This window comes from Staurois parvus, unplaced genomic scaffold (assembly GCF_062004578.1).
Source record: "Staurois parvus isolate SC_StPar_1 unplaced genomic scaffold, SC_StPar_1.0 ptg000374l, whole genome shotgun sequence".
In the NCBI taxonomy this organism is placed as follows: Eukaryota; Metazoa; Chordata; class Amphibia; order Anura; family Ranidae; genus Staurois; species Staurois parvus.
Window position 1 is genome coordinate 356,921 of NW_028318170.1, and position 27,666 is coordinate 384,586.

At 45.0% G+C, this 27,666-nt stretch overlaps 1 protein-coding gene across 1 annotated transcript; it reads left to right on the plus strand.

Moving 5' to 3' along the window:
- The first annotated feature begins 5,361 nt into the window (after positions 1 to 5,361).
- LOC149456139 (E3 ubiquitin/ISG15 ligase TRIM25-like) lies at positions 5,362 to 7,815 on the plus strand. Its single transcript, XM_089685399.1, has one exon. The coding sequence runs from the start codon at positions 5,377 to 5,379 to the stop codon at positions 6,946 to 6,948; it is 1,572 nt and encodes a 523-aa protein (XP_089541525.1). The 5' UTR covers positions 5,362 to 5,376; the 3' UTR covers positions 6,949 to 7,815.
- The last annotated feature ends 19,851 nt before the right edge of the window (positions 7,816 to 27,666 follow it).

A 27,666-nucleotide genomic window follows, 5' to 3' on the forward strand; every position in this document is an offset into this window, starting at 1 on the left:
GTTGAGCATTGTTGGGGCTGCCCTGATGATCAGTGTCCTGATTATGAGTGTAGATGTCTACTTTCACACTTGCCAGTGATCAGCAGCACTTTCCTCACACTGTGACTGATAACTGACAAATGTGCTTACATGGTGATTAGCTGTGATTGGACACTGCTGATTACATGATAAAAGGCCGCTGTGATTGGCTCTTTATTGTGACATGTGATCAGCTGTGTCTGAAGGACATAGGGATCACAGAGAGCCGTGTGTGCTCTGCAGCGGAGTGCGAGGTTCAGGGAGAACATCCTATGACACCCTCCAAGAACTGGACTACTGCGCTGTAGCCCTCATTTGGAACTTCCCCTTTTGGGTGGAGCTCCGCTTTACATCGACCAAATCCTTTCAGGCCTTGACATGTAACCAAAACTGTGAATGGAATATGGTGAGGCCTCATCAATGGGTAGGGAGGAGGTTCTGACATGGCAAATTCTCCAGAGGAACTCTAATGTACTGACCAACATCTAGACTTAGGTCAGCTGGCTTAGAAGAGCCAATAAGAGGGATTTTCATTGGTCCTTCTAAACCAGCTGACCAAAGTTCAATGGCCAGGCAGTGCATTATGTTTAGGAACCCCAAAAACACAGGATTCCCCTTGAAATGATGGCAGCATAGAACCTGAACCTCACCCCCCATGAGGCCCCCTTACCCATCCCCACCAACTGTTATAACTAAGAATAAACAAATGCTTAGAAAATCAGCACAAGGGATGTTACTTTCGGAGCTCCCATCCCCCGCACCTTTAATCTTCTGATAAAAATCAGCACAAGGTATGTTACTTCCAGGGCTCCCACCCCCCGCAGCTGTAATTGTCTGATAAAAATCAGCAAAAGGAATGTTACTTCCAGGGTTCCCATCCCCCACAGCTATAATCTTCTGATACAAATCAGCACAAGGAATTTTAGGTCCAGGGCTCCCATCCCCCGCAGCTGTAATCTTCTGATAAAAATTAGCACACGGGATGTTACTCAGATGCAATACAAATGGCCCCTTGTGTTGGTGTCGGCGGCCAAAGTCTTCCAACCCACTCCCATCCCCCGCAGCTGGAATCTTCCAGGGATATGGGGGTTAATACCAGTGCTTGACCTATGACGGATTATCAGGAGAGACTAGCACTGACCTCTTAAACCCACTGAGCAGAACTAGAGGTGGAGGGGGGGTCATTAGCAGGATGACAATGAGGGACTGCCTTAATTGAGTTTAGGGACATTTTGGATGACAATGGAGAGAATGGACAGGAAAGGACATACAATAATTGAATTTGTAGCTGTAAACAGGAGGACAGTGGGGGGGATATTATATTTAGGCAAAAGACTGGTTGGACAGGATGGACAAGGAAACAATAATTGAATTTGTAGCTGTAAACAGGATAACAGTGGGGAGAATACATTAATTGAATATTAAGGCACTAATTAGGGATGTACTACATTTGGGCACAAGACAGGAAACACAATCATTGAATTTGTAGCTGTAAACAGGATAACAATGGGGAGAATACACTAATTGAATTTGGGACCTTTTGTGGAGGGGCGTGTTAATTACAGCTAGGGGCCTTTGGCACACAGGAGTAGAATACTAATTGGAGGATGCTCTTCCTATGACCATGAGGGATTAAAGGAACAAGGAATTATTAACTGGGAATTAATAACTGGGCTGGCAGAGAACTCGTGCCACTCCGGATCATTAATCAGGAATTAATAATTGGCTGGGCCCCTATACCGTGACAGCCAGTTATTGGCATTTCTCTCCTCTCGAGCTGTCATATTGACAGAGGAGAGCTGGTAATCGGCTTTCCGTGGAGGGGACATGTACACTGATCATCAGGGCACTGATGATCAGTGTGCCATGAGGATCAGTGTAGCCCCAGCAGTGCCACCTGTCAGTGTCCATCAGTGCCTTGTGTCGGTGCTCATCAGTGTCACCTGTCAGTGTCCATCAGTGCCACATCAATGCCACATATCAGTGCCTACCAGTGCATATCAATGCCACTTATCAGTGCCCATCTGAGCTGCCTTTCAGTGTCAGCCATCAGTGCCAGTCAGTGCCACCTATCAATGCCAATCAGTGCCACCTATCAGTGCTGCCAATCAGTGCCACCTATCAGTGCCAGTCAGTGCCACCTATCAGTGTGTATCAGTGCCGCCTATCAGTGCCAGTCAGTGCCGCCTAACAGTGCCAGTTAATGCTGCCTATCAGTGCCGCCTATCAGTGCCATGTATCAGTGCTGCCTTTCAGTGCCCATCAGTGATGCCTGTCAATGTCCATCAGTGCCACCTATCAGTGTCCATCAGTGCAGCCTATCAGTGCCCATCACTGCAGCCTCATTAGCGCACATCAGTGAAGGAGAAAAATCACTTATTTACAAAATTTTATAACAAAAACTAAGAATAAACATATTTTTTTCAAAATATTCAGTGGTTTTTGGTTTGTTTAAGAACCCCCCCCGAGGTGATTAAATACCACCAAAAGACAGCTCTATCTGTCACAAAAAAATGAAAAAAATTTCATATGGGTACAGTGTTGTCATTCAAAGTGTGACAGCGCTGCAACCTGAAAAATGGCCTGGGCAGGAAGGGGGTATAAGTGCCCTGTAGGCAGGAAGGGGGTATAAGTGCCCAGTAGGCAGGAAGGAGGTAGAAGTGCCCGGTAGGCAGGAAGGAGGTAGAAGTGTCCTGTAGGCAGGAAGGGGGTATAAGTGCCCGGTAGGCAGGAAGGAGGTAGAAGTGCCCGGCAGGCAGGAAGGGGGTAGAAGTGTCCGGTAGGCAGGAAGGGGGTAGAAGTGCCCTGTAGGCAGGAAGGGGGTAGAGGTGCCCGGTGGGCAGGAAGGGGGTAGAAGTGTCCTGTAGGCAGGAAGGGGGTAGAAGTGCCCGGTAGGCAGGAAGGGGGTAGAAGTGCCCTGTAGACAGGAAGGGGGTAGAAGTGTCCGGTAGGCAGGAAGGGAGTAGAAGTGCCCGGTAGGCAGGAAGGGGGTAAAAGTGCCCGGTAGGCAGGAAGGGGGTAGAAGTGCCCTGTAGACAGGAAGGGGGTAGAAGTGCCCTGTAGGCAGGAAGGGGGTAGAAGTGCCCTGTAGGCAGGAAGGGGGTAGAAGTGCCCTGTAGGCTTGTGGTTAAAGGAGAAGTTCACCTTTTCAGGCAGAATTTCTCTTTTCCTAGAAGAGGGCGTGGCAGGGTGTATTCACCACTCTAGACCACACCTACCACCCACTTTCTATACAATCTGATTGGATAACTATTCCATAGTAGAAATTGTACAGAGATTGTACAATCAGATTGCACAGTGTGTGGCCATCTTTATACAAGTACATAGGAGGGATGGATGGACACGCGGTGGTCAGGCCACGTTCACATCTCCATGTAGTGATAACTCACATTCCTGCATGCGTTTGTTTTGGCTGTTTTGGAGCGTTTTTACTCGTCACTCATAGGGCAGCCCATTCACTTGAACAGTCTGTTCTACACACAACAATTGATCCAGGAATTGTTTGCATTTGCATTTTATCGCTGTTTCTGGTGCATATTCCACACTTGGTGTGCCTTTAACATGTAATGACAACACAAAGCACATTTGCAACGTGTTTCTAAAACGCATGGCAAAGCGCATATTTTCTGTGCATTTTCTGTGCAGTTTTCCATGCGTACAGAAACACACAGATGTGAATGGAGCCTCATTGTTCTGTGTGTTTCACTTTCAGGCTCCATTTACACCTAAAGTAGTGGGGGGGGGGGCACGGTTTTGGACTCATTTTTCCAATGACACATATAGGGAAGCCCCTTTGATCTCAATGAGCTGTGCTACACATGGAAAAGTAGCTCATGGGACATTGTGGCGTGGTGCATGTTGCACGTTTTTTACTATGTGTTTTGCTGCATTTGTCACCCATTATTTATGTGGAAAAATGTGTGTTTGCTTCTGTGTTTGGTGTGCCATTAGCAATTAATGACACTGAAAGCACAACTAGGTAATATAAAGTATATAAAGGAGGACATACACTATACAATCTGATTGTACAATCTCTGTACAATCTTCTTTAGATTAACCAAAATTATATAGGAGGAGGACACACCATCTATCCAATCACTTTGTATCCAATCAGGCAGGCCCTTGCAGTACATCAGGGGTGTCCTAAGGGCAGTATGTGGCCCCAGGGAGTTTAGTATCCACTGGAGAAGGCGGATTGTGGCGATTGGCTGAACCTCATTGATCGGGTGAGAGAGACCCATGCATCCACTAGCTGAGTGAACATTGACATCTACTACCCCAGTTATCTGCTTGCACATAGTTGTGAACATTGTACACAGTTCCCCCAGTTTGCGGCCGAGCTATACCAGCACCGCTGATGGAACATATCTGCAGTACAGTTATCAATCAATCTGACCGCAGGATATACAGTTATAGACCAAGATATAGCAGTGCCTACTGAAGCATCAAGTCTATCTCCCTTTTTGCAGAGCAGGATCCCTTTCACTATTCATCTTTTGCCCTCTGACATTCGGAGGGAGTTGCCTTCATCCATAGACATTTATGCCAGCTGCTGCTATCTACTATTCCAGCTCACTTCATACATTGAGTTCTTAAAAGAAACTTGGCTCTAATTCTTCACCATCAATCAGGAAAGTGCTAAAACATCTCCTTTTCCCTCACTATTTTTGGCGTAACTACCATAAGGAACTATTAACTGTCCTTTGACTCTGAAGGGGACATTGCCAATTATAACTGAGAAGTCTCTTATTTCACATTTAATCCTTGCTAATTAGTTCTGAGGACCCGCAGTGAGCTTATCAGTTCATTTGATAGTCATTCCTGCTCATTGGGGATTCAACAGTCCCCTCAGACTGGAGGCAGTGGATAATTTTATAAAGTAGGCCTGTGAACAGTTCCTGTTGTTTTGTTGTGAATGTCATTACTTTTGCTCACCATTGCCAAGAGTGATCACACTTACTGCCAATACCAGTGTTATTTTGTTTTTCCTGTCCTATTCAGTTACCTCCAATTCCAAAATAAACTTCATTTTGGTTTATACTACTCTGTGTGTGACTCCATTTTACAGGTGTGATTTATCGGGGTCACCATCGCACGGTGGTGTCAGCAGAGGTTGGGCTTTCAACGAGAGGTCCAGATTGACAGGGAACCCAAATAAATGACTAAAGCAACCCTTAAGGGGTAGTGCTACATATTATTTTTACTACTGTTAGAAAATCCTCCCTCTTCTGGACTTTGCTTTCTGCATCAAATATCACAGATCCAGGCTCACCCTGTGTAGGAGGATGTGACCCTCCCAACTGCATTCTTCCCCGAAGTCAGAGACTTTCACTTTCATTTCTCTTTCTGCTGTCAGCGATGGCGTCTGCAGATCTGAGAGTTGAGCTGGAATGTTCCGTCTGTCTGGACATTTATACAGATCCTGTAATGCTGAGATGTGGACACAACTTCTGCCGGGTCTGTATTGATCGTGTGCTGGATACACAGGAGGGGTCTGGAGGGTATTCCTGTCCTGAATGCAGACAGAAGTTTCCGAATCGTCCTTCTCTGCAGAGGAACATAACACTGCGTAACATAATGGAGAAGTTGCTATCTGCTCAGCCAGATCAAGAGGAGTCCGGGGTCTTCTGTACTCACTGTGTGGACTCTCCTGTACCTGCTGTTAGATCCTGTCTGCTCTGTGAGGTTTCTCTGTGTGATAAACACCTGAGAGTCCACAAAAAGTCCCCAGAACACATCTTATGTGACCCCACCTTGTCCATGGAGAGCAGGAAATGCTCCATCCATAAGAAGATTCTGGAGTATTACTGCACCGAGGATGAGACCTGTATCTGTGTGTCCTGCAGTTTGGCTGGAGAACATCGAGGACACCAAGTGGAGATGCTGGATGAGGCTTCTGAGAAGAAGAAGGAGACACTGAGGAATGTTCTACAGCAACTTCTGACAAAGAGAGAGGAAATGGAGGAAAGAGTCCAGAGTCTGCAGGAACACAGGAGGAAAGTAGAAGAAGAAGCAGCTGGTGACACCGAGAGAGTCACTGCCCTATTTATAGATCTCAGGAAACGTCTGGATGACCTGGAGAAGAGAATCCTGAGGGAAATCTCCGAGAGGGCAGAGCGGGTCTCCATCTTCATCCGGGATCTGGAAATAAAGAAGGAGGATCTGTCCAGGAAGATGCGTGACATTGAGGAGCTGTGTAACATGACGGATCCACTGACTGTCCTACAGGAATCAGACACAGGTGACTTGTGTGATACTGAGGATGGAGATAATGAGGACAGAGGGAGACATGAGGAACTCCTCCATGATGGAGGGGGGCTGGATGTGGCGGGGGTCTTACACACAGGTTTATCTGATATAATAACAGGGGTAAATGTATCCTTCTATATACTGGGAGCTGAGGACATATTACTGGATGGAAACACAGCTCATAATTATCTACATATATCAGATGACAGGAAAACTGTATCCATGTCAGATATAGACCAGAATCATCCAGTAACACCAGAGAGATTTCAGGATTGTTATCAGGTGTTGAGCAGTCAGAGCTTCTCCTCAGGGAGACATTACTGGGAAGTGGATGTCGGGGGGTCAGATAGATGGAGTGTCGGGATGTGTTACCCCAATATAGACAGGAGAGGATGGCAGGCAGGGATTGGATATAATGACAAGTCCTGGGGTTATTACTGGAATGGTGATCAGTATTGGGTTATACATGACAGTAAAGAGATCCTCTTACCCACCAATCTCTCCAGTACCAGAGTCAGGATATATCTGGATTATGAGGCCGGGCGGATCTCCTTTTATGATCTGTGTGACCCGATCCGACACCTCCACACCTTCACCACCACCTTCACTGAGCCCCTCCATGCTGTGTTATGGCTATTGGAAGGTTGTATAAAGATCTGTGGGGGGAATCGGGACATGTGAGAACTCCGCCCAGGGATTGGTGATGTCACAGGGAGGAGAGATGTGATTTGGTGGAATGTTCAGCCAATGGGATAAAGCAGTGGGTGGGGCCTCAGTTGGTGTTCTTCAGGCTTTTCTACTATAAATAATAATAAGTGAGATTTCTCCCTCTGTCGCTGATCACTGTGATTGGGTAGAATATCGGTCCAACTACCTGACTGACATCTATCTATCTATCTATCTATCTATCTATCTATCTATCTATCTATTATCTATCTATCTATCTATCTATCTATCTATCTATCTATCTATTATCTATCTATCTATCTATCTATCATTATTATTAATACAGCTTAATGAGCTTGTTCTATGGATGATTTTATTGTGTGAAGAAATACAAATAATCAATCAACAAATAGAGAAAAAGAGATGACAATCGATGGAAAAATCTCTGACGAAACATATGAAGAAATAATCCCGAGATTTACTAGTGACAGAAAACATGGGATCTATCCCCAATATAATGATCTGACTATAATAATGTCTGATGAATGGAACCGGAATGTGTCCCCAATATCATGTGTCCCCATAGAATGGATCCCCAATAGAATCTTACTGGATCCCTTTTATAATGGATCCTAATATAATTTGTCCCCATAGAATGGATCCCCAATAGAATTTTATTGAATCTTTTATAATGGATCCTAATATATTGTGTCTCCATAGAATGGATCCGCTAATACCATTCTGTTGGATTCCTTTTATAATGGATCCTAATACAATGTATCATTGTGGTGTTGTATCTTATGATCACTCGATGTGTCCTGGTGATGGAGGAGGAGTCAGGAAAGGAGATGTTAATGTGAATAAAGTTTTTTCTCTCTTGTACATGTGATGTGTCGGTGATAGAACACAGAAATCATGACATGGAGATGTATTCCTGGTCATTGTGGGGGTGTTGAAGCTTCAGTGGATGGGGGGTGCAGAAGTCAGTGCTGATAGATCAGTGTTACATTTTGTCCCATTTACAGCCGGCTGCCATCTATCAGCCCATTTATTGTTGTGCATCAGACATGATGGGGATTCTTTGGGGGATTTTTATAACTTTTTATTTTAGAGTGTGGGATGGGAATTTTATGTTTGGGTGCAATACTTATGTGCTTGGAGCACTATAAACTGTTTTATTATTATTATTATAAAGAAAATAGGGGGTACAGCAGGAGGAAGTCCTGCGACACAGAAGGGGAACTCTAATGATGCAGCAATAGAATCTGATGATGCAAAAAAAAATAAAAAAATGTAACAAATAAAAAAAAAAGGTAACAGCGGTGACCCAGAAGTGCTATAAAACACACTGACACTTCACTGACACCACTACACTGCTCTTCACAACACGGCACTCCACTCCTAACACACCACTAACTCCACTAAACTCCAGCAACACACTACACAAGGCTGCTGTGTAAGAAACCTGATATAGTGTGGGGCGTGGACTTAGCCGTGACCCACGATTGGCCAGTCACCATGAATTTGGCCAATCATGGCTCTCACAGTGCATTGTGCTGTCATTGGCCAAAGCATTGCACCTGACCTGTGGTCAGTTGCATTATTTTGGCCAATCACGGCTCTCAAAATGCACTGTGAGAATGCAGTGCATTGTGGGGCGCTCAGCGAGGGAACATCCTATCCCAACACCCTTACCGTTCGATGTTCAGCAAACATTCCAACAGCTGATGTTCTAGTTGAACTTACGTTCGGCTCAAACATCGAGCACAACGCTAATCTACAGCAAGCTACTTTACAAAACACCAGACTGCAGGTGACCTCGTTTCCCCATTCACTTCTCCTTCCTCTCTGTAACATGCGCTCTCTACTTCTCCTTTTCACACTTGTGTCCTCTCTTCTTAAACTCTCCTTCCTTCACCCCTCTTCTCCACCCCACATTCTGTATATATCCCCCTCACTTCTGTCCTCCCCTTATCACTGCACTCATCATTCTGCACTCATCATCACTCCTCCTAATTCTGATCCCACACACTAATAAACCCCCAGGATGCTGAGGCACGTCCCCTCATATTATTCACACTCCCATATTACCTCCCTCACCCTTCTGCTTCTCTTAACCTCTGGAGACATGTCTCCAAACCCTGGGCCTCCTTTATTTAACTGCACCCAACGCACCCATCACCCTGCACCCTCTGGCAGCAGCCGCAATCCACACACTTTAGTTTCCATTCTTCTTCTTCCCAGAATCAGCCTTCCCTTCTCTTTTGTCCTCTGGAATGCCTGCTCTGTCTGCAACCTCTGTTCATGACCTCTTTGTCACTAACTCCTTTCATCTACTTGCTATCACCGAAACCTGGTTTCATGAATCTAACACTGCTTCTCCTGCTTCCCTCTCCCATGGTGGCCTTCTCTGGACTCACCCACCTAAACCCAGTGAATGCAAGGGAGGTGGTGTGAGAATCCTCCTATCCCCACAGAGCACTTTTCAGGTTCTTCAGTCTCCTTCCTCTCTGCCATCTATCATTGTTTGAAGCTCACTTTATACATCTACAGTATTTTCTCCAATTTCTTTAGGAATTGCTGTGATCTACCGGCCCCCAGGATCAGTATCAACTTTCCTTGATGAAATCTCTGCCTGGCTACCCTACTTTCTCTCTTCTGAAATTCCCACAATCATTCTCGGCATCTTAAATCTCATAGTTAATACTGACACTCCTGCTACTTCTAAACTTCTTAGTCTAACCTCCTCATTTGACCTGAAGTGATGGATACAGGCTTATACTCTCTTTGATGGCAGCACCCTCGACCTTGTATTCTCCTACCTATGCACTCCATTCAACCTCTCCAGCAATCCTTTCCCCCTCTCTGATCACACCCTTATTAGTTTTGCTCTCTCCCTGTCTTCCACCATCTCTCCCTCCAAATACCAAACAATTACCCATAGAAACCTTAACCACTTTAACCCTTCTCTTCTCCACTCTGCTACTGACTACCTCTATGACAAAATCTCACACCTGTCCTGCCCCAATCTAGCCACTTCTGAGTACAATAAATCCATGTACTCCACTCTGGATGAGCTCGCCCCTCTTACTACACACAGAATCAGGCCCCCACCCCCACAACCCTGCCAAAAAGACACCACCAGAAGTTTGAAAAATATAGTCGCATTCTAGAGCATCTGTGGCATGAGACTAAGTCTCACAAATAATCCAACCAATATAAATCTGCCCTCCAAAAATACAATTCTTGCCTCCACACTGCCAAGCAGACCTATTTCATCACTCTCAATAACATCTTCTCATCCAATCCCCATCAACTCTTTTCTACCTTTAACTCTCTACTTCATCCTCCACTGCCTCCACCCACTAACCCACTTACTTGTCAGGAGATCGCCAACCACTTAAAAATAAGAACAATACAATTCATGATGAAATATCCACTCTACAGATATTCCCCCTTAACACTCCATGTCCACAGGTACACTCAACACTTCCCTTATTCCACCCTGATACTATAGATGAAGTTCTTAAATATTTTTTTATGCCAACTTAACCACCTGTCCCCTGGACCCTGTTCCCTCTCCAATTCTGTGGTCACCATCTGGCTGTATCCCACACTCTCTAACTCACATCTTCAATCTCTCCCTCTCTTCTGGCATCTTCCCCAACTCTCTCAAACATGAACTAGTCACCCCCATACTCATTTTTAGATTCAGCATTCAGAACTTCCTCATCTTATTAGGACTTTTGACAATATATCAGTACCTGTAATTGAGTACTGTCTGTCATCTTACCATTATCAGTAAGCATTCCCTCTCTTAGTCCCTAATAGTGATGTTGATATTTTTATATATGTGCATTATCAATTTTTGCCTGACTTTTATTGTTGATTTATATATTTTCATAGAAGTCATCATGTGGAATTGAGCATCCCTTATGGCTGCCCCTTTGGGTCCGTATAAGGGGTTCCTCTCTTGGAGGCAAGTGAGACAGCGTCCTGGTTTCCTTTTCCTTTTTCTTGTTTATCTTCATCTGTTTGAGAGGTCTTTGGAAATATAGGCCACATCTATTCACCAATGGTTTTAACCATTTGGTGGTTTCTCATGTTCTTCGCCCCCCCCGAGGGGCTATGTAAGTGAAATTTACATATTTGAGATTGTCATTCTGTCTTAGCGGCATATGAATATGTGACTATAATTATATATCTATTATAGGTGTCATGCGTTTTAAGCACTTCTGAAGAACAGATCATTGTCTGTCTCAAAAAGCGTCAAGTGCATGCATGTTTTGTTTCCTGCTCCTTGTATCCCTGTATCCAATGTGACAGCTCTATCATGTATTACCGCCACATTTTTCTGTGTTTATATGTTGTTTTAATCTTTTGTTATTATAAAACATTGTTTATTAAGTTTAATATACTGATATGAAGTTATTGGTTTTGTTTGTGCCTTTAAAGTCCCACAAAAAGAGGGTCTTTCCATGTTTTCCCCCCTACTTAAAAAGCTTTCCTTGGACCCCACCAATCTTAAAAACCTACGCCTCATCTCCTTGCTCCCCTTTTCCTCCAAATTTCTTGAAAGCCTAGTCTACAGCCAACCAAGTGACCACCCCATTAAGAATAGCATTCTTGATCCCCTTCAGTGTGGATTTCTTCCTCAACACTCCTCAGAGACTGCTCTCCTAAAACTCACAAACAATTTACTAACCGTAAAAACCAATAGACACTAATCAGTACTCCTGATTCTTAACTTGTCGGCTGCCTGTGATACAGTTTTCTACCCCCTCCTTCTCAAAAAACTTTACTCCTTTGGTCTCCATGACTGTGCTCTTTGTTGGTTCTCATCCTACCTATCCCACCGCACCTTCAGTGTCACTTACAATCTCTTACTCTTCTTCTCTTCTTCCTTTCTCTTTCGGGGTCCCCCAAGGTTTTGTTCTTGAACCTCTCCCATTCAAAATCTACACCTCCTCCCTGGGTCAGATATTTCACACATCACTAACTTACTGTCAGGGATCCCGGCCGCTCAGCGTTGCGTGCATGCGCAGATCGCCGATTCTTTCTAGCCGGCGAACACAGAGATCGCGCATGCGCACTAGCGATCGCAGCTGCACCAATGAGAACACAGGGCGCCCTATTTAAACCTGCCCTGTGCATCTCCAAATTGCCACAAGGTCTTGTTCCTGTTCCTGTGTTCCTGCTAGTACGTTTCCTTGTTGCCAAACTCTGCCTGTTCTGATTTATGCTGACCCTCTCCTGCTCTGACCCCGGCTCATTCCTGACTATTCTTTGCCTGTCGTTACTACTATTTGGACCCTCTGTTACGGAACCCGGCGTGTGACCTGACTACTCTTTTGTCTGCTGCTTGGTACCGCATCTGTCCCCACTGTTACCGACCCGGCTAGTCTGACCACGCTCACTCCTGGCAGTCATCCATCCATCCCGCTCGGACCTGGACCTGTCATCCCCTTTACAGCAGGCTCATCCCGGGCACATACCCTCAGCGGGACCCTCTACCATAGTCGGGTGCACCCAGGGGTTGCGACCTGGTTCCAGTCGTGCATCAAGTCCATCCCCACCATCAGGGGCTCTGGTGAAAAGGCGGACTGGGACTTAGACTCCGCGCCCTGGGGAACCTCATTCTGTGGACCACTAGAGATCCCGTTGGGTGGAGCCTGACAGTACCTTGCGGCCATGACTGAGTCTGGAAGGGGAACTTCCCCCCTGGATGACCTATGCCGACACATGGCAATCCTCACAGAGGGGGTTAGGCTCCTCCAGGAGGGCTATACAGAATTAAGGGACCATATACAGACCTTAGCCACCCCTACCGGGCAGGGTAAAGAACCCCCTGGGGAAACCCTAGTTCTGACACCTGCACCAGAACCCCGAGTTCCCTTACCGGAACATTTTTCTGGGGATCGAGCTAGATTCAGGAGGTTTCGTGTTTCCTGTCAGTTATACTTCGACCTCCAGCCTCGAACGTTTTCATCAGAAACCATGAGGGTCGGGTTCATTATTTCTTTATTACAAGATGAACCCCAAGCCTGGGCCCACCGACTACTAGAGAACCGAGACCCTCAGTTAGGTACAGTATCATCATTTTTTAAAGCAATGGCGCTCTTATATGACGACTCAGATACAACCGCGGCGGCCGAGATGTCCCTACATACCCTATGGCAAGGTAATCGGGCAGTGGAGGAATACGCCGCCGAATTCAGGTGTTGGGGTGGTGACACCCAATGGAATGAGGCGGCCCTGTCTCACCAATTTTGCATGGGGTTAACCGAACCATTGAAGGACGAGCTGGCCAGAGTTGACATGCCCGATACTCTTGAGGCTCTAATAACCTTATCTATTCAGATTGACCGCCGGTTGCGGGAACGTAGGTGGGAAAGGTCCAACCAAGAGCAGAGATCCACCGGGCGACTTCCAGTCCAGACCAAGGCCCTACGGGTCAACCGGAACCAGGAATTCACGGATACATCAGATCTCGGGTCATCAGGAGGGTTTCGGTCTCCACTAACGTCTGAGGAGCGCCAGAGACATCAGGTAAACCGTCTTTGTCTTTATTGTGGGGAAGCGGGCCATATAGTATGTACCTGCCCTGCCAAGAGGAGGAGGTTTCCTGCGATATTTTCTACAGTTACTCCTAAGAATAGGAACAACACCAGTTATCTAGCAGTATCTATCTCACTGCAGCTGCCAGGGAGAACTGTGGTAACCACTGCAATTATAGACTCTGGAGCATGTAGCTGCTTAATAGATATGGATTTCGCAGCTCAGCAGCAGATTCCCTTACAGTCAAAAGAGACAGGGTTAAATATATTCTTAGCTGACGGGTCCCGAATTAGGTCAGGGGTAGTGAACCGTGAAACTCCACCTATTTGCACTACAGTGGCCAACCATCACCAGGAGCTTCTCCGCCTGGATGCCATTGCATCCCCTCTGTTCCCGGTGATCTTGGGCCTCCCTTGGTTACAAGCACATGACCCGCAGATTGATTGGAAGGCTGGATCAGTTCACTTCATGTCATCCTATTGCCAGCAGCATTGCCTCCCTAGTGCGTCTCCGGCACCGCAGGCCTTGCTCTGTCTGGATACAGATGCAGAATTGGCTCAAGCCATTCCTTCAGCCTACCATAGTTATTTAGATGTATTCAGTAAGCGGGGGGCAGAGGTTCTGCTTCCGCACCGAACATATGACTGCCCGATTGATTTGCTCCCAGGTTCGGAAATACCTTTTGGGCGAATATTTCCTCTGTCTGAACGGGAATTAGGGGCCCTAAAGGAGTATATTGACGAAAGTCTCTGCAAGGGGTTCATTCAGCCCTCCACTTCACCAGCTGGGGCTGGTATCTTTTTTGTGGAAAAGAAGGACAAATCCCTACGACCCTGTGTAGACTACCGAGACCTGAACAAAGTAACTGTCAAGAATCGTTACCCGCTATCTCTGGTCCCTGAGCTCTTTCAGAGATTGAAGTCAGCTTCTATCTTCACTAAACTGGACTTGAGGGGAGCATACAATCTAGTCCGTATCAGAGAGGGGGATGAATGGAAGACAGCATTCCGTACCAGATTCTGGCATTTTGAATATTTGGTCATGCCCTTCGGCCTATGTAACGCGCCCGCCACTTTCCAACACTTCATTAATGACGTATTTAGGGACTACCTGGACATCTTTGTTGTGTACTTAGATGACATCCTGATCTTTTCCCCATCCTTAGAGGTCCATAGGGGTCACGTGAGGTGTGTTTTGCAACGGCTCCGCCAACACGGTCTATATGCTAAGGCAGACAAGTGCTGCTTTGAGCAGCACAGCATTTCCTTTTTGGGTCTGACCATTTCCACTACGGGAATAGCCATGGATCCCCAAAAGGTGTCAGCTATCTTGGATTGGCCCATACCCACTGACAAGAAGGCGGTCCAACGGTTCATAGGCTTCGCAAACTTTTATAGGAAGTTCATTAAGAACTTTTCAGGCTTAGTTTCCCCGATTACCCAGTTGACCAGACAGGGGGTCCGTTTCCGGTGGACACCAGAAGCGCAGGAAGCATTTACGACTTTACAGAGGTTATTCACTGAGGCCTCTATCCTGAGCCATCCTGACTCATCTATGCCCTATATCCTGGAGGTGGATGCGTCTGAGAACGCAGTTGGGACGATTTTGTCACAGAGGAAGGGCATTAAGGAGCTCATGCACCCGGTGGCCTTTTTCTCTAGAAAACTGACTTCCGCAGAAAGGAATTACGATATCGGGGACCTGGAGCTTCTAGCAATCAAGATAGCACTAGAGGAATGGAGGTATTTATTAGAAGGGGCAGTACATCCAATATTGATATTCACAGATCACAAGAACCTGGAGTATTTGAGGACAGCAAAGCGCTTGAGACCACGTCAGGCTAGGTGGGCACTTTTTCTTTCACAATTTGCTTTTCACATTACCTATAGACCTGGGTCAAAAAATACTAAGCCCGACGCGCTTTCCCGTATGTTCGGGGACCCTGAAGAGACGCCCCGACCTGACACAATCTTGTCCTCAGAGAACTTTTTGATCCTACAATCTGAGCTCCGCTCCAAACTGCAGACCGCATCCATAGGCATGCCAGGCACACCCGATATTTCCTTAGTGAATAGGGAGGGGCTTCTTTGGAAAGAGGGCCAGATTGTAGTTCCCGAGGAGACCCGTACTTTGGTACTTGGATACTGCCACGACCACCCGTTAGCGGGACATTTTGGAATACGCAAAACCCTGGAACTATTGCAACGTACCTTTTGGTGGCCCACTATGGCCAAGGATTGCGAGAAATATGTTAAGACTTGCACCGTTTGCCAGAGGAATAAAACTACTAGAAACAAGGCCTGGGGCCTATTACGCCCACTACCAATACCTGACAGATCTTGGAGTATGATCTCCGTTGACTTTATTGTGGAGCTTCCTCCCTCCCAGGAGCACACAGCAATCTTTGTGATTGTAGACCGGTTATCCAAGATGGCCCATTTTGTACCCTTAAAGGACACACCGACAGCCCATGAGACCGCACAGGTTTTTATCAGGGAGGTGGTGAGACTCCATGGGATCCCCAAGGATATTGTGTCGGATAGGGGGGTTCAGTTTACGTCTAGATTTTGGAAGGCTCTATGTGAGACGCTTGGAATTAAACTGTCATTCTCCTCTGCATATCACCCACAAACAAATGGCCAGACAGAACAAACGAATCAGACACTTGAGCAGTACCTCAGATGCTACACCACCTTCCTCCAAGATGACTGGTTGACCCTCCTACCACTAGTGGAGTTCGCTTATAATAACGCAAGTCATTCTGCTACAGGACAGGCTCCTTTTTTCGCAAATTATGGGTTCCATCCCACATTCTTACCGGATTTGATTCCGGAAGTCACGGTCCCGGCCACGCAGGACATGCTGGGCTTTTTATCCTCTAATAGCAAGTTGCTCCAAGAGGCGATGGCAAAGGCCCAGGAGAGCAATAAGAGGGCTTTTGATAAGAAAAGAAGAGGGGAATTAAGTTTGCAGCCGGAGGACCAGGTTTGGTTGTCCACCGCAAATTTAAAGATGTGCTGCCCATCGAAGAAATTGGCTCCCAAATTCCTGGGCCCGTTCCGGGTCAAACGTAGGGTCAATGAGGTAGCATACGAGCTCGCACTGGCCGAATCTATGAAGCGGCATCCGGTCTTTCACGTGTCTCTATTGAAACCAGCAACTCCAGACCCTTTCCCGGATCTAAGGTCTAAACCACCGGAGGCAGTAAACGTGGATGGGGAGGAGGAATTTGAAGTTGAAGCTATCCTGGATTGTAGGAAAAGGGGAGGCTAAACTCAGTTTCTGGTTAAATGGAAGGGATATGGGGCGGAGGAAAATTTGTGGGAGCCGGCCCAAAATGTGAACGCCCCAAGACTTGTGCAGAAATGTTTTCAGAACCAGGCGTTAAGAAGGGGTCGGTTGGGCATCTGGAGGCTGCCCGTAGGGGGGGGCAATGTCAGGGATCCCGGCCGCTCAGCGTTGCGCGCATGCGCAGATCGCCGATTCTTTCTAGCCGGTGAACACAGAGATCGCGGCGGCGGCCGTGCATGCGCACTAGCGATCGTGTTCACACCAATGAGAACACAGGGCGTCCTATTTAAACCTGCCCTGTGCATCTCCAAATTGCCACAAGGTCTTGTTCCTGTTCCCGTGTTCCTGCTAGTACGTTTCCTTGTTGCCAAACTCTGCCTGTTCTGATTTATGCTGACCCTCTCCTGCTCTGACCCCGGCTCGTTCCTGACTATTCTTTGCCTGTCGTTACTACTATTTGGACCCTCTGTTACGGAACCCAACATGTGACCTGACTACTCTTTTGTCTGCTGCTTGGTACCGCATCTGTCCCCACTGTTACCGACCCGGCTAGTCTGACCACGCTCACTCCTGGCAGTCATCCATCCATCCCGCTCGAACCTGTCATCTCCTTTACAGCAGGCTCATCCCGGGCACATACCCTCAGCGGGACCCTCTACCATAGTCGGGTGCACCCAGGGGTCGCGACCTGGTTCCAGTCGTGCATCAAGTCCATCCCCACCATCAGGGGCTCTGGAGAAAAGGCGGACTGGGACTTAGACTCCGCGCCCCGGGGAACCCCGTTCTGTGGACCACTAGAGATCCCGTTGGGCGGAGACTGACACTTACTAATTGACATATCAGTCTGGATGTCATGCCACTTCCTCAAACTCAATTTATCCAAAACCGGGCTCTTAATATTTCCTCCCTTTTGTGCCCCTTCCCCTGACTTCTATCTCAAGAACAATGGCATAACCATCAATTTGTCCCCACATGCCAGGGTGCTAGGTGTAATCCTGGACTCTGAACTCTCCTTTCAGCCCCACATCCAGTGACCTTCCAAAGTCTTCCATCTCAACCTCCGCAACATCTCTAAAATATGCCCCTTCCTAACCAAAGACACCACAAAGCTCCAAATTCACTCCCAAGTTATCTCTTACCTTGACTCCTGCAACTGTCTCCTCATTGGCTTACCTTTACATAGAATATCTCCCCTCCAGTCTATCATGAATACTGCTGACAGACTCATTCACATTACCAACTGTTCAGTGTCTGCTACCCCTCCTTCCACTGGTTGCCGCTCACCCAACAAATTAAATTCAAAATACTAACAACAACTTACAAAGCCATCCACAACTCTGTCCCCAGCTACATCACCAACCTAGTCTCAAAATACCAACCAAATTGCTCTCTTTGTTCTTCCCAAGACCTTCTGCTCTCTATTTCCCCTGTCATCTCCTCCCAAGTTTGCCTCCAGGACTTCTCCCAAGTCTCTCACATTCTATGGAATTCCCTTCCCTAATTTGTCAGACCATCTCCTACTCAGTCCACTTTTAGGTGATACTTGAAAACGTTTCTATTTAGAGAAGCCTATCCTGGCCCCACCTAACAACAGTACATGTGTTTTCTCCATTAGTTCATCCCTTACAGGTATTACCTTTTGTATTACTTGTCCCTCCCCTTTTAGATTGTAAGCTCTAGTGAGCAGGGTCATCAGATTCCTTCTGTATTGAATTGTATTCTAACTGTACTGTTTGCCCTCTTATTGTGCAGCGCTGCCCACGTTGTTGGCAATTTATAAATCCTACATAATAATAATAATAATAATAAATAGTGTGCTAAATAGGCAAACACCCATATGCTTAACCTCCTTGGCGGTATTCCCGAGTGTAGCTCGGGGTAACATTTCAGTACCAAGAGCGGTAACCCCGAGCTACACTCGGGAATACCATGCGGCGCTGCTCCGGCATTTGTTCTTCACTTACCTTGTCCTGCGCTCCCACGATGTGTCCCCTGCAGCGTTCCCGGCCATCTCCTCCGGCAGATACCGGCATCCATCTTCTGTGTTCCTGTCCCTGTGACGTCGGGACGTACGGGCGCCGCCGGCGGCGGGAAATTTACAAATTTTAAAAAATGTCTTTTTTTTTTTTACGTTTTACATAGTAAAACATTGCTGTCTCAACCAATTTCACATACATTTTGTCCCGAGTGCTTTGTCCTGCGCCCTGCCTGCATTTTGTCTGTTCTTTCTGCCTGGAAACTTAGAAAAGTCCATGGCGTCCAAAAAGTGTCCCTTTAGGTCAAAAGCGGTTTAGATCAGCTAGAGAACAGCGATAGTAAATCAGAACCACTTGCAGAATTGAGTGATAATGATTCGTGGGGAAATTCGTCATCAGACACTGAAAACGATTCTGCGACTGAGCTCAGCGATGTGCGAACTTGGCGCTATATTTCAAATTTCAGTGTTTTTGGTTTGATTATATTATTGAATTACATTTATTATTATTATATTATTATTATTTTTTATGATTATTAAATTATAATTTATGATTTCGTGTTTCAAATTTTATCATACCCGGGATGTTTACTAGACTCTTGTTCGTACAGATTTCAGTGAGTTATTCCTAAAAATTACAGCCTACAATAATAAACTACATATTTCCATGCAAAAAAATGGTCCCGCTTTCAGCACCAAAAATCGGAAAGAATCATACCGCCAAGGAGGTTAACATGGTCCTCGAAGGTCTTGGAGAAAATGATGATGTTGTCCAAGTAGACTAGCACAGTCTCAAAGTTGAAGTCTTCTAAGCACCTCTCTTTTAAGTGCTGAAACATGCTAGGAGTATTATTTAGCCCAAAGGGAATGCAGTTAAGTTCAAAAAGACCCAGGGGTGCAATGAAGGCAGTCTTTTTGTGATCTTTTTTTTTTTTTCCAAAAATAATTTTATTGGAAGAGTTAAGGCAGATCAATATGAGTACAAATATGGGTTACAGTCCAAACATAGACACAATATACAGCATCCCATTTCGCAGATGGGCTATGGGTTTCAATTGTATTACAAATCATAGTGAGATATAACTTTATATCCAAAAGTGTATATCAAACCAGCAGATACAAAAGGTGCAATAGGTAAATCATTATAGGTATATTAATTACTGACCTATCTACTTGTAAGCCCTTATGTTGGAGGAATGTAAAGTGCTGGGAAAAGATAGCACATGTTGGTATGTGCATTATAATTTGTGTGCCCATTTTGAGAGAGTGTGATCTACGTGAGTCTAAGCACACCTGTATGAAAGATTACATGCTATATTTTATTGGAGATATATGATTGACAAAAGCGTACAAAAGGTGTGAGGTAAAGATAAATCAGAGAGATGAAAAGCTAGAAAAAAAGATGCAAGGTGAGGTGGGAGAATGGATATGGAGTGGAGGGGACGCTGGAAGGGGTAACTGCAGGTAAAATAAATCACGTTGTTTTATACGAGCCAGAAAGATAACTATATAGCTTATGAGTTAATATGTGCGAGATCATATAATAGGCTAATATGTGGGTCAAGAACCTGAAAGATAGGTTATGATGTTGAGTCTCAATCCATCTGAATATGCATTAAATGTGTCACAGATGGAGAGGGTGTTGTATGACATAACATTGTGTCCAATCATTCACTCAGGGGGTATAGGTTGTTCATGTACTAATAGGTTATAGGTAGTGGTGATTTTGAAGTGACTCCAACAAGCCCATGTCTTCCTGAATCTCTCGGGATGGTCTTTTGCTACAGAAATAAGTTCCTCCATTTCCTCAATTTTGTTGATCCTAGCAAACCGTTCTCGAATAGTGGGAACATGTGTTGAATGCCAATGAACTGGGATGTATTGTTTTGCCGCATATACCATGTGCATGGCGAGTGATTTACGGTATGTCCTAAATGGAAGTATGGAATGGTGGAGCAAGAATTGTGCGGGGGAGAGGTCTAGGGAGTACATAGTTACTTGCGTGATTATGGGTTGAATTTTCCCCCAGAAAGGTTGCAGCAGTGGACAGTCCCAACAGATATGTAATAGTGTACCCGTCGCCTGATGGCATCTCCAGCACGAATCTGAAATGTTAAGGTCAAATTTGTGAAGCAGGGACAGAACTCTGTACCATCTAGAATATAGTTTAAAAATGTTTTCTTGTGTTGAGACACATATAGAGCCTTTGTGTATATGGTCGTAAATGTGATCCCAGTCTTCTGGCGATAGTTGGAGTTGTAAGTCAGAGTTCCAGGCCTTGCAAGCTTTCCTAGACAGATGGTCAATGGTATTTTTGAGGCATGTATAGAGCTTAGACACGACATGTCTCTGGGGAGAGTCGGTTGAGCAAAGTTTTTCAAATGGGGTGAGTGATCTAGTGTAATCTTTCAGGTGTGATGAACTATGTATAAAGTGGAGCTGTTTGTACATCCAAGGCGTCAGGGTTAGGAATGGCCATTTGTTCAAAAAGTGGTCTCTGAGTAAGAATGTCCCTTATTTGAAGAGCTGATGCAGTCTTAAATTGTCTGGGGGGCTAGACCCGGTGAGAAAGGCACAAGACATACCAGGGGGGAAGTCAGGGTTCATTTTGATAGGAGTGAGTGGACCAGGGGTTGAAGAAAAACCTGTTTTTTGACTTAACAGATGATAACACGACAGAGTAGGGCCTATAATAAGGTGTTTCCTGAACTCAGACGGGATGTGGGAATTTTTCAGCCAAGGGGAAGCGGCGAGCGGGGTCCTCGAAAATGCAGTTTCCACGTTTACCCCAGCCTTAGGGTTGTGGTTCGTAGACCAATCTACTATTCTTGCCATGTGACAAGCTCTGTAATAATGAGTAATATCAGGCAGTCCAATACCTCCTCCCATCTTAGGCATGGTAAGTTGTTCAAAACCAATTCTGGGGCATTTATTACACCATAAAAAAGAAGTACATAGTATTTTATAAGACTTAAAGAAAGAATTGGGTAGCTTGATTGGAATGGTTTGCATCAGGTATAGTAGTCTGGGAACCACGTTCATCTTAAGAAGAGCTGCTCTTCCAAACCAAGAGAAAAAATGGTTTGTCCCATGTCTGTAGATCCTTGGTGATGCTACGTAAAATGGGTAAAAAGTTTTTGGCATAGAGTTCTGTAAGGTGAGTCGGTAATTGGATTCCTAAGTAAGTGATGGCCTCAGACTGCCAAGCAAAAGGAAAGTTTGTCTTCACCTGCCTGACCTTATCTTGGGTTAGGGCAGTGTTTCTCAACTCCAGTCCTCATGGACCCCCAACAGGTCATGTTTTCAGGATTTCCATTATTTTGCACAGGTGATTTGATCAGTTTCACTGCCTTAGTAATTACCACAGCTGTTTCATCTGAGGGAAATCCTGAAAACATGACCTGTTGGGGGTCCATGAGGACTGGAGTTGAGAAACACTCGGTTAGGGAAACATTGCGTGCCTGGGATTTATTGAAGTTATTTTTAAAATTGGCCAAATACTGGAACAATTTGAAATTGTGCAGTAAGTTAGGTAACGTAATATGTGGGTCTGTCAGGAAAAGTAAGATGTCCTTGACAAAGGCAACTATTTTGTGTATTTTGCCACTGACTAAAATTCCTTTGATATTGTCATTCCGTTTAATGCAATTCAAAAAAGGTTCCAAAGTAAGAATGAATAGGAGGGGGGATAATGGACATCCCTGTCTGGTCCCATTGCTAATAGAGAAGGTATCTGATAGGAGGCCATTGACTCTAAGTAACTTTGGCCATTGGTGTTGTATACAGTGATATGATGAAATTCAAGAGACGTGGCAGAAGACCAAGGCCAGTCAGGACGGCCTCCATGTAGTCCCATGCCAACCTGTCGAAGGCCTTCTCAACGTTTAGAGAAAGAAAGAAGCCTGATTGTTTCTTCTGTGTCAGTCAATGATGCACATTTATTGCTCTGATCGTATTGTCTCTTGCCTCTCTACCGGGTACAAACCCTACCTGGTCAGTGGATATAATGGGGTCTATGATGTGTAGTAGACGATTGGCTAGTATTTTGGTGAAAATCAATGTTCAGGAGGGAGATTGGACGATAGTTAGCTGGCAATGTCTGGTCCTTGTTTTCTTTTGGTATAAGTGTAATGTGGGCCTCAGAAAGATGGCACATGGACTGTCCTGGGGTAGCTAGTGAGTTGAAAGCCATTAGGAATGGGTGTGTGAGGATGTCTATGAAGGATTTGTAGTATGTGATTATAAGTCCGTCTGGGCCCGGGCTTTTACCTGGTTTTAATTGTGCGATAGCATGTTGTAGTTCTGTCAGTGTCAAAGCTCCATCTAGCTCTCGTGCCTGTGATTGTGAGATAGGCTTGGGGAGATATTGTGAGAGAAAAGTCTGGATAATGACCTTACATGGTCTAATATCCTCTGTCAGTTTTGGGGCTAAGGGTAGGTTGTAGAGAGTAGTATAACATTTTTCAAATTCAGCTGCGATATCCGTAGAAGATTTAAGTAAGTGACCTTGTTGGGAGTTGAGTTGATTAATGGTGTGAGCCGCTTTTTTAGATTGCAAGGCCCTGGTTAGAAATTTCCTGCTCTTGTTTCCATGTTCGTAAAAGAGTTTCTGAGATAAAGTAAAATTGCGCTTGGGTTTCTTTTCCACTATGTCTTGAAGTTGTTTGCGTGCCTGGTCAAGTTCCATCACAGAGTTTAAAGCCTTTGAGCATTTAAGTGAGCATTCAAGTTTATGTACTTTATGAAGTATAGAAGTAAAAGATGCCTAAACTATGCATTTTTGAGAAGCAGCAATTGAAAGAAGGAGCCCACGTATTACACATTTGTGTGCTTCCCATTGAATGAGGGGTGTCGTTTCCTTGAAGTAATTGGTCAAAGATTCTCAAATTTGAAGGGTAACAGATGAGTCCATAAGGAGAAAGGGATCTAGTCTCCATGTTTTGGATGTACAGTAGGTGGGGCATCAGGAAGGTGTATGGTCATCATGATCGGGTGATGGTCAGAAAGAATCATTGGTTCAATAGAGGCTGACTTTAATGTGTGTAAGTCTTTTTGTGAAAGAAGGAGATAGTCAATTCTAGAATAATGATTGTGAGGCGCGGAGAAAAAAGTGTAGTCTTTGTCAGAGAGGTGTAAGGTATGCCATGTGTCATGGAGAAGAAGGTCTTTCAGTTCCAGTTTGATCTCTTTAAGTGCTCGGAAGGGTTTTGATGAGGAGCCTGTCGAAGTGTCTTCCAACGTAATCAATGCTACATTAAAATCGCCCCCAAGAATCAGGATACCCGATTGAAATGTTGCAAGTGTTTTAGAAACTTTATGGAAAAAGCTCACTTGTGCCATATTGGGACTGTAAATGTTAGCTAGAGTAAGCGTTTTGTTGTAGAGGGTGCCTTTAAGGAAGAGGAACCTTCCCTCTGGATCCTCGAGAGAATCAGTAATTGAGAGCGGGAGTTTTTTGGAGATCAAAATGGACACACCTGTTGCTTTCACCTGTGTTACCTGCATGGTAGACTGTCGGGTAATTAGCATTGGAGAATTTAGGGATATGATCAGCACGAAAGTGAGTTTTTTGGATGAAGAGCACATCTGCTCACAGGTTTTTCATGTAAGTCAGGAGTTGTGAGCGTTTCTCAGGTATATTTAGACCTCTTGCATTAAGAGATGCCACAGAAAGTGTATGGTGAGCTCGTACGGATGCGGGTTTAGTAGACATTGTCTTAGATTGCAGAATAAGTACTAATAAAAGTCTATAATTTGCTGCAGATGGGTGTGGGAACGGGGGGGGGGGGGTAAACGAGAGGGGGGGGGGAGAGAGAAGAAAAAAAAACCCCAGAAGGCAGAGAAAATGAAAAGTAGAAATAGGAGTGAAAACAGATAGAGGAAGAGTCAAGAATTCAGAAAATAGTAGAGGTGGAAAGTGTTAGGCACCCGCATAAAAACCCATATAAATGTGGTATTATGTGGTCCTAAAACTCTCTTAAGAAACAAACTCTGGAGACAGGGTAGTCCGGCTACACCGTCCTGTATTGTGAATTGTATATGTTGGTGAGGGTATTGATGTATTGTGGGTAGGTGTGAAACTTAATTCGGAGATGTTTAGTCGGACCCAGTGGTGTCCGCTGTGGGGGGTCATGGGAGAGTCCCAAGGATGACCGTCTAGGACCTACTAGGTATGTCAAGATCAAAAAATGTGTGTAAGATAGGGTCCAATAAAAGGTAGCAGTGACACACGGAGATAAGTGGATATCAGCAAATTTTCGTAGGGAGAGGTATTCAATTTGTAATAAGGAGGCACGGGTAGGAGATGTTATATTAATAAAAGGTATAAAGTGAGCGCTCCTAAGTAAGCAGCTAAGGCACTAAAGGTAATCACAGTATACCTACAAGTAACAGATAAAAACAGAGTGCAGCGCTAAAAAATATGAATACAAACGAGAAAAGTCCGTAATAATTAAATAGATGTATATCTTAAAGAATCCCAAGGAATAGCTGATAAAGCCCGGAGACAATGGAAAGAGTGCGCACTCACCGGACGCGCATGGAAAATGCGCATATAATAAATATCCCCTGGAATCTTTATGGAAATGAAGAGAATAAGCTCCAACTCTGTAAATCAATCAGCCTGGAGATGTATGAGAGAAGTCCGGAGATCCCCTTTACAGGTGGTAAGGTAATCAGCCAGGATCCAGAGCTCCGTCCCTCCGGTGGTGGTAAACACACACTACAGGAATCCTGTTCCACAGCCTGTACACAAGCTCAGGTGTGTTGGGATCCTCAGGTGAGTTTGGATGAGGATCCCAACACACCTGAGCTTGTGTACAGGCTGTGGAACAGGATTCCTGTAGTGTGTGTTTACCACCACCGGAGGGACGGAGCTCTGGATCCTGGCTGATTACCTTACCACCTGTAAAGGGGATCTCCGGACTTCTCTCATACATCTCCAGGCTGATTGATTTACAGAGTTGGAGCTTATTCTCTTCATTTCCATAAAGATTCCAGGGGATATTTATTATATGCGCATTTTCCATGCGCGTCCGGTGAGTGCGCACTCTTTCCATTGTCTCCGGGCTTTATCAGCTATTCCTTGGGATTCTTTAAGATATACATCTATTTAATTATTACGGACTTTTCTCGTTTGTATTCATATTTTTTAGCGCTGCACTCTGTTTTTATCAGGAGATGTTATATGTAGAAGTGTGTTGCATATAATATAAGTAATCGTGTTTAAATCTAGGGATGATCAATAACATGTATGAAGGTATGGTATTCAGGAGGATGGTTCCTATGAGTCTAGTTGTATGTAAGACTGTCCTGGGAAGGCACCAAGGTGAGAATGTGTAGCAAGGTGTGGCTTAGACATACAATTACATTACTATAGTATCACAAGATAAACAGTGGATAATAGTAGCAAGGTTCATTCTGGAATTGCCCATGAACCATAATGTGAGCTATCAAAAGACAATGCCAAAGTTCAGACTCAAAATATCAATTTTATATGAAACCTTGCAAAGAAACATCAATTACATAATGCAGTAAGATTCAGGGATGCAGGCCGATGGCAAAACATCTGGATAATCTGCATCTTCGAATCCCAAAAGAAGAGAAACAGTGGCCCCAACTGAGGCATTCCACGCAGTGCAGCCGGCCGCTACCACAGATACAAGCAAACCCCAGAACAAGCGAGGTTGTGGTATGCCACTTGATTGGTACCATGACTATGTGGGCTGCTGAGAGTGCGGTCCAAAATATTTTATGTACATATATCTGGAACTTGCATAAACATAGATTGAACAGGTAGTATGCATAAAAGTCAGAAAAATCCTATGCGTTAGACATATCCTAGTACCTTAGCCAAGGGCAGTTAGGAGGTTGTCATTTGAAGATGGATTGGAACCTGGGTTTAGAAGGTAATCACACGATATATTGGGAGGGATGTAAAAGTAGCAGTAATATGGGGGAAGGGTGATGTGCGGAGGAGGGGGGGGGAGTGTATGAGTGCTTTGCAGATAGTATCTCAAGTACTCTTGTGTAATTCTAGGGATGATCACTAACATGTAGGAAAGTATGGTATTTGGAAAGTGGTTCCTATGAGCCCATTTGTAGGCAAAATGTTCATGAAAAGGCACCATGGGTAGGATGTATATCAAAACATGGCCTGGTCACACAATAACAGTACTATAGTACCACAATATAAATAGTGGACAAGAGTGAGAAGGCTTGTTCTGGGATTGCTAATGGACCATAAAATATGTTTACAAAGGGCAATGCGAGAAGGCCTCATTAAACCTTATTAGCTCATACTCACAATCTCAATCATAAAAGAGACCTTGCATAGAGACATCAATTACATAATGCAGTGATATTCAGGGATGCAGGCAGATGTCGAGGCAACTGAGTAGTCTGCATCTCTGGATCTTAAAAAAAGGAAAAACTCCGGCTTCAATCGAGGCTATCAGCACAGTGCAGCAGTCTGCTACTACAGAGACAAACAAACCCCAAAACAAGCAAGGTTATGGTCTGTGGTTTGATTAGTACCATGACTATGCAGCCCACCGAGAGCAAAATATAATATAATCTGTGTATATACATTTGAAACTGGCATAAACATAGCATGAACATGTAGTGTGCATGAGAGTTAGAGCAATCTAATGCGATACACATACCCTAGCATCTTAGCCAAGGGCAGTTAGAAGGTTTTCATGTGAAGGTAAATTGGAACCAGGGTTTAGGAAAGAATTACACAAGATATCGGGTAGAGTGTGGAAGTAGCCATAACATGGGGGAGGGATGATGCATGGGGGGGGGGGAGGGGGAAAGGAGAAGTGTAATTTGTGATGTGCTTTGCGATGAGCTGGTGAAGCTGGTAGACTGTCCCCAATGATGAGCCTTCGTCATGCAGGAGAGGACGA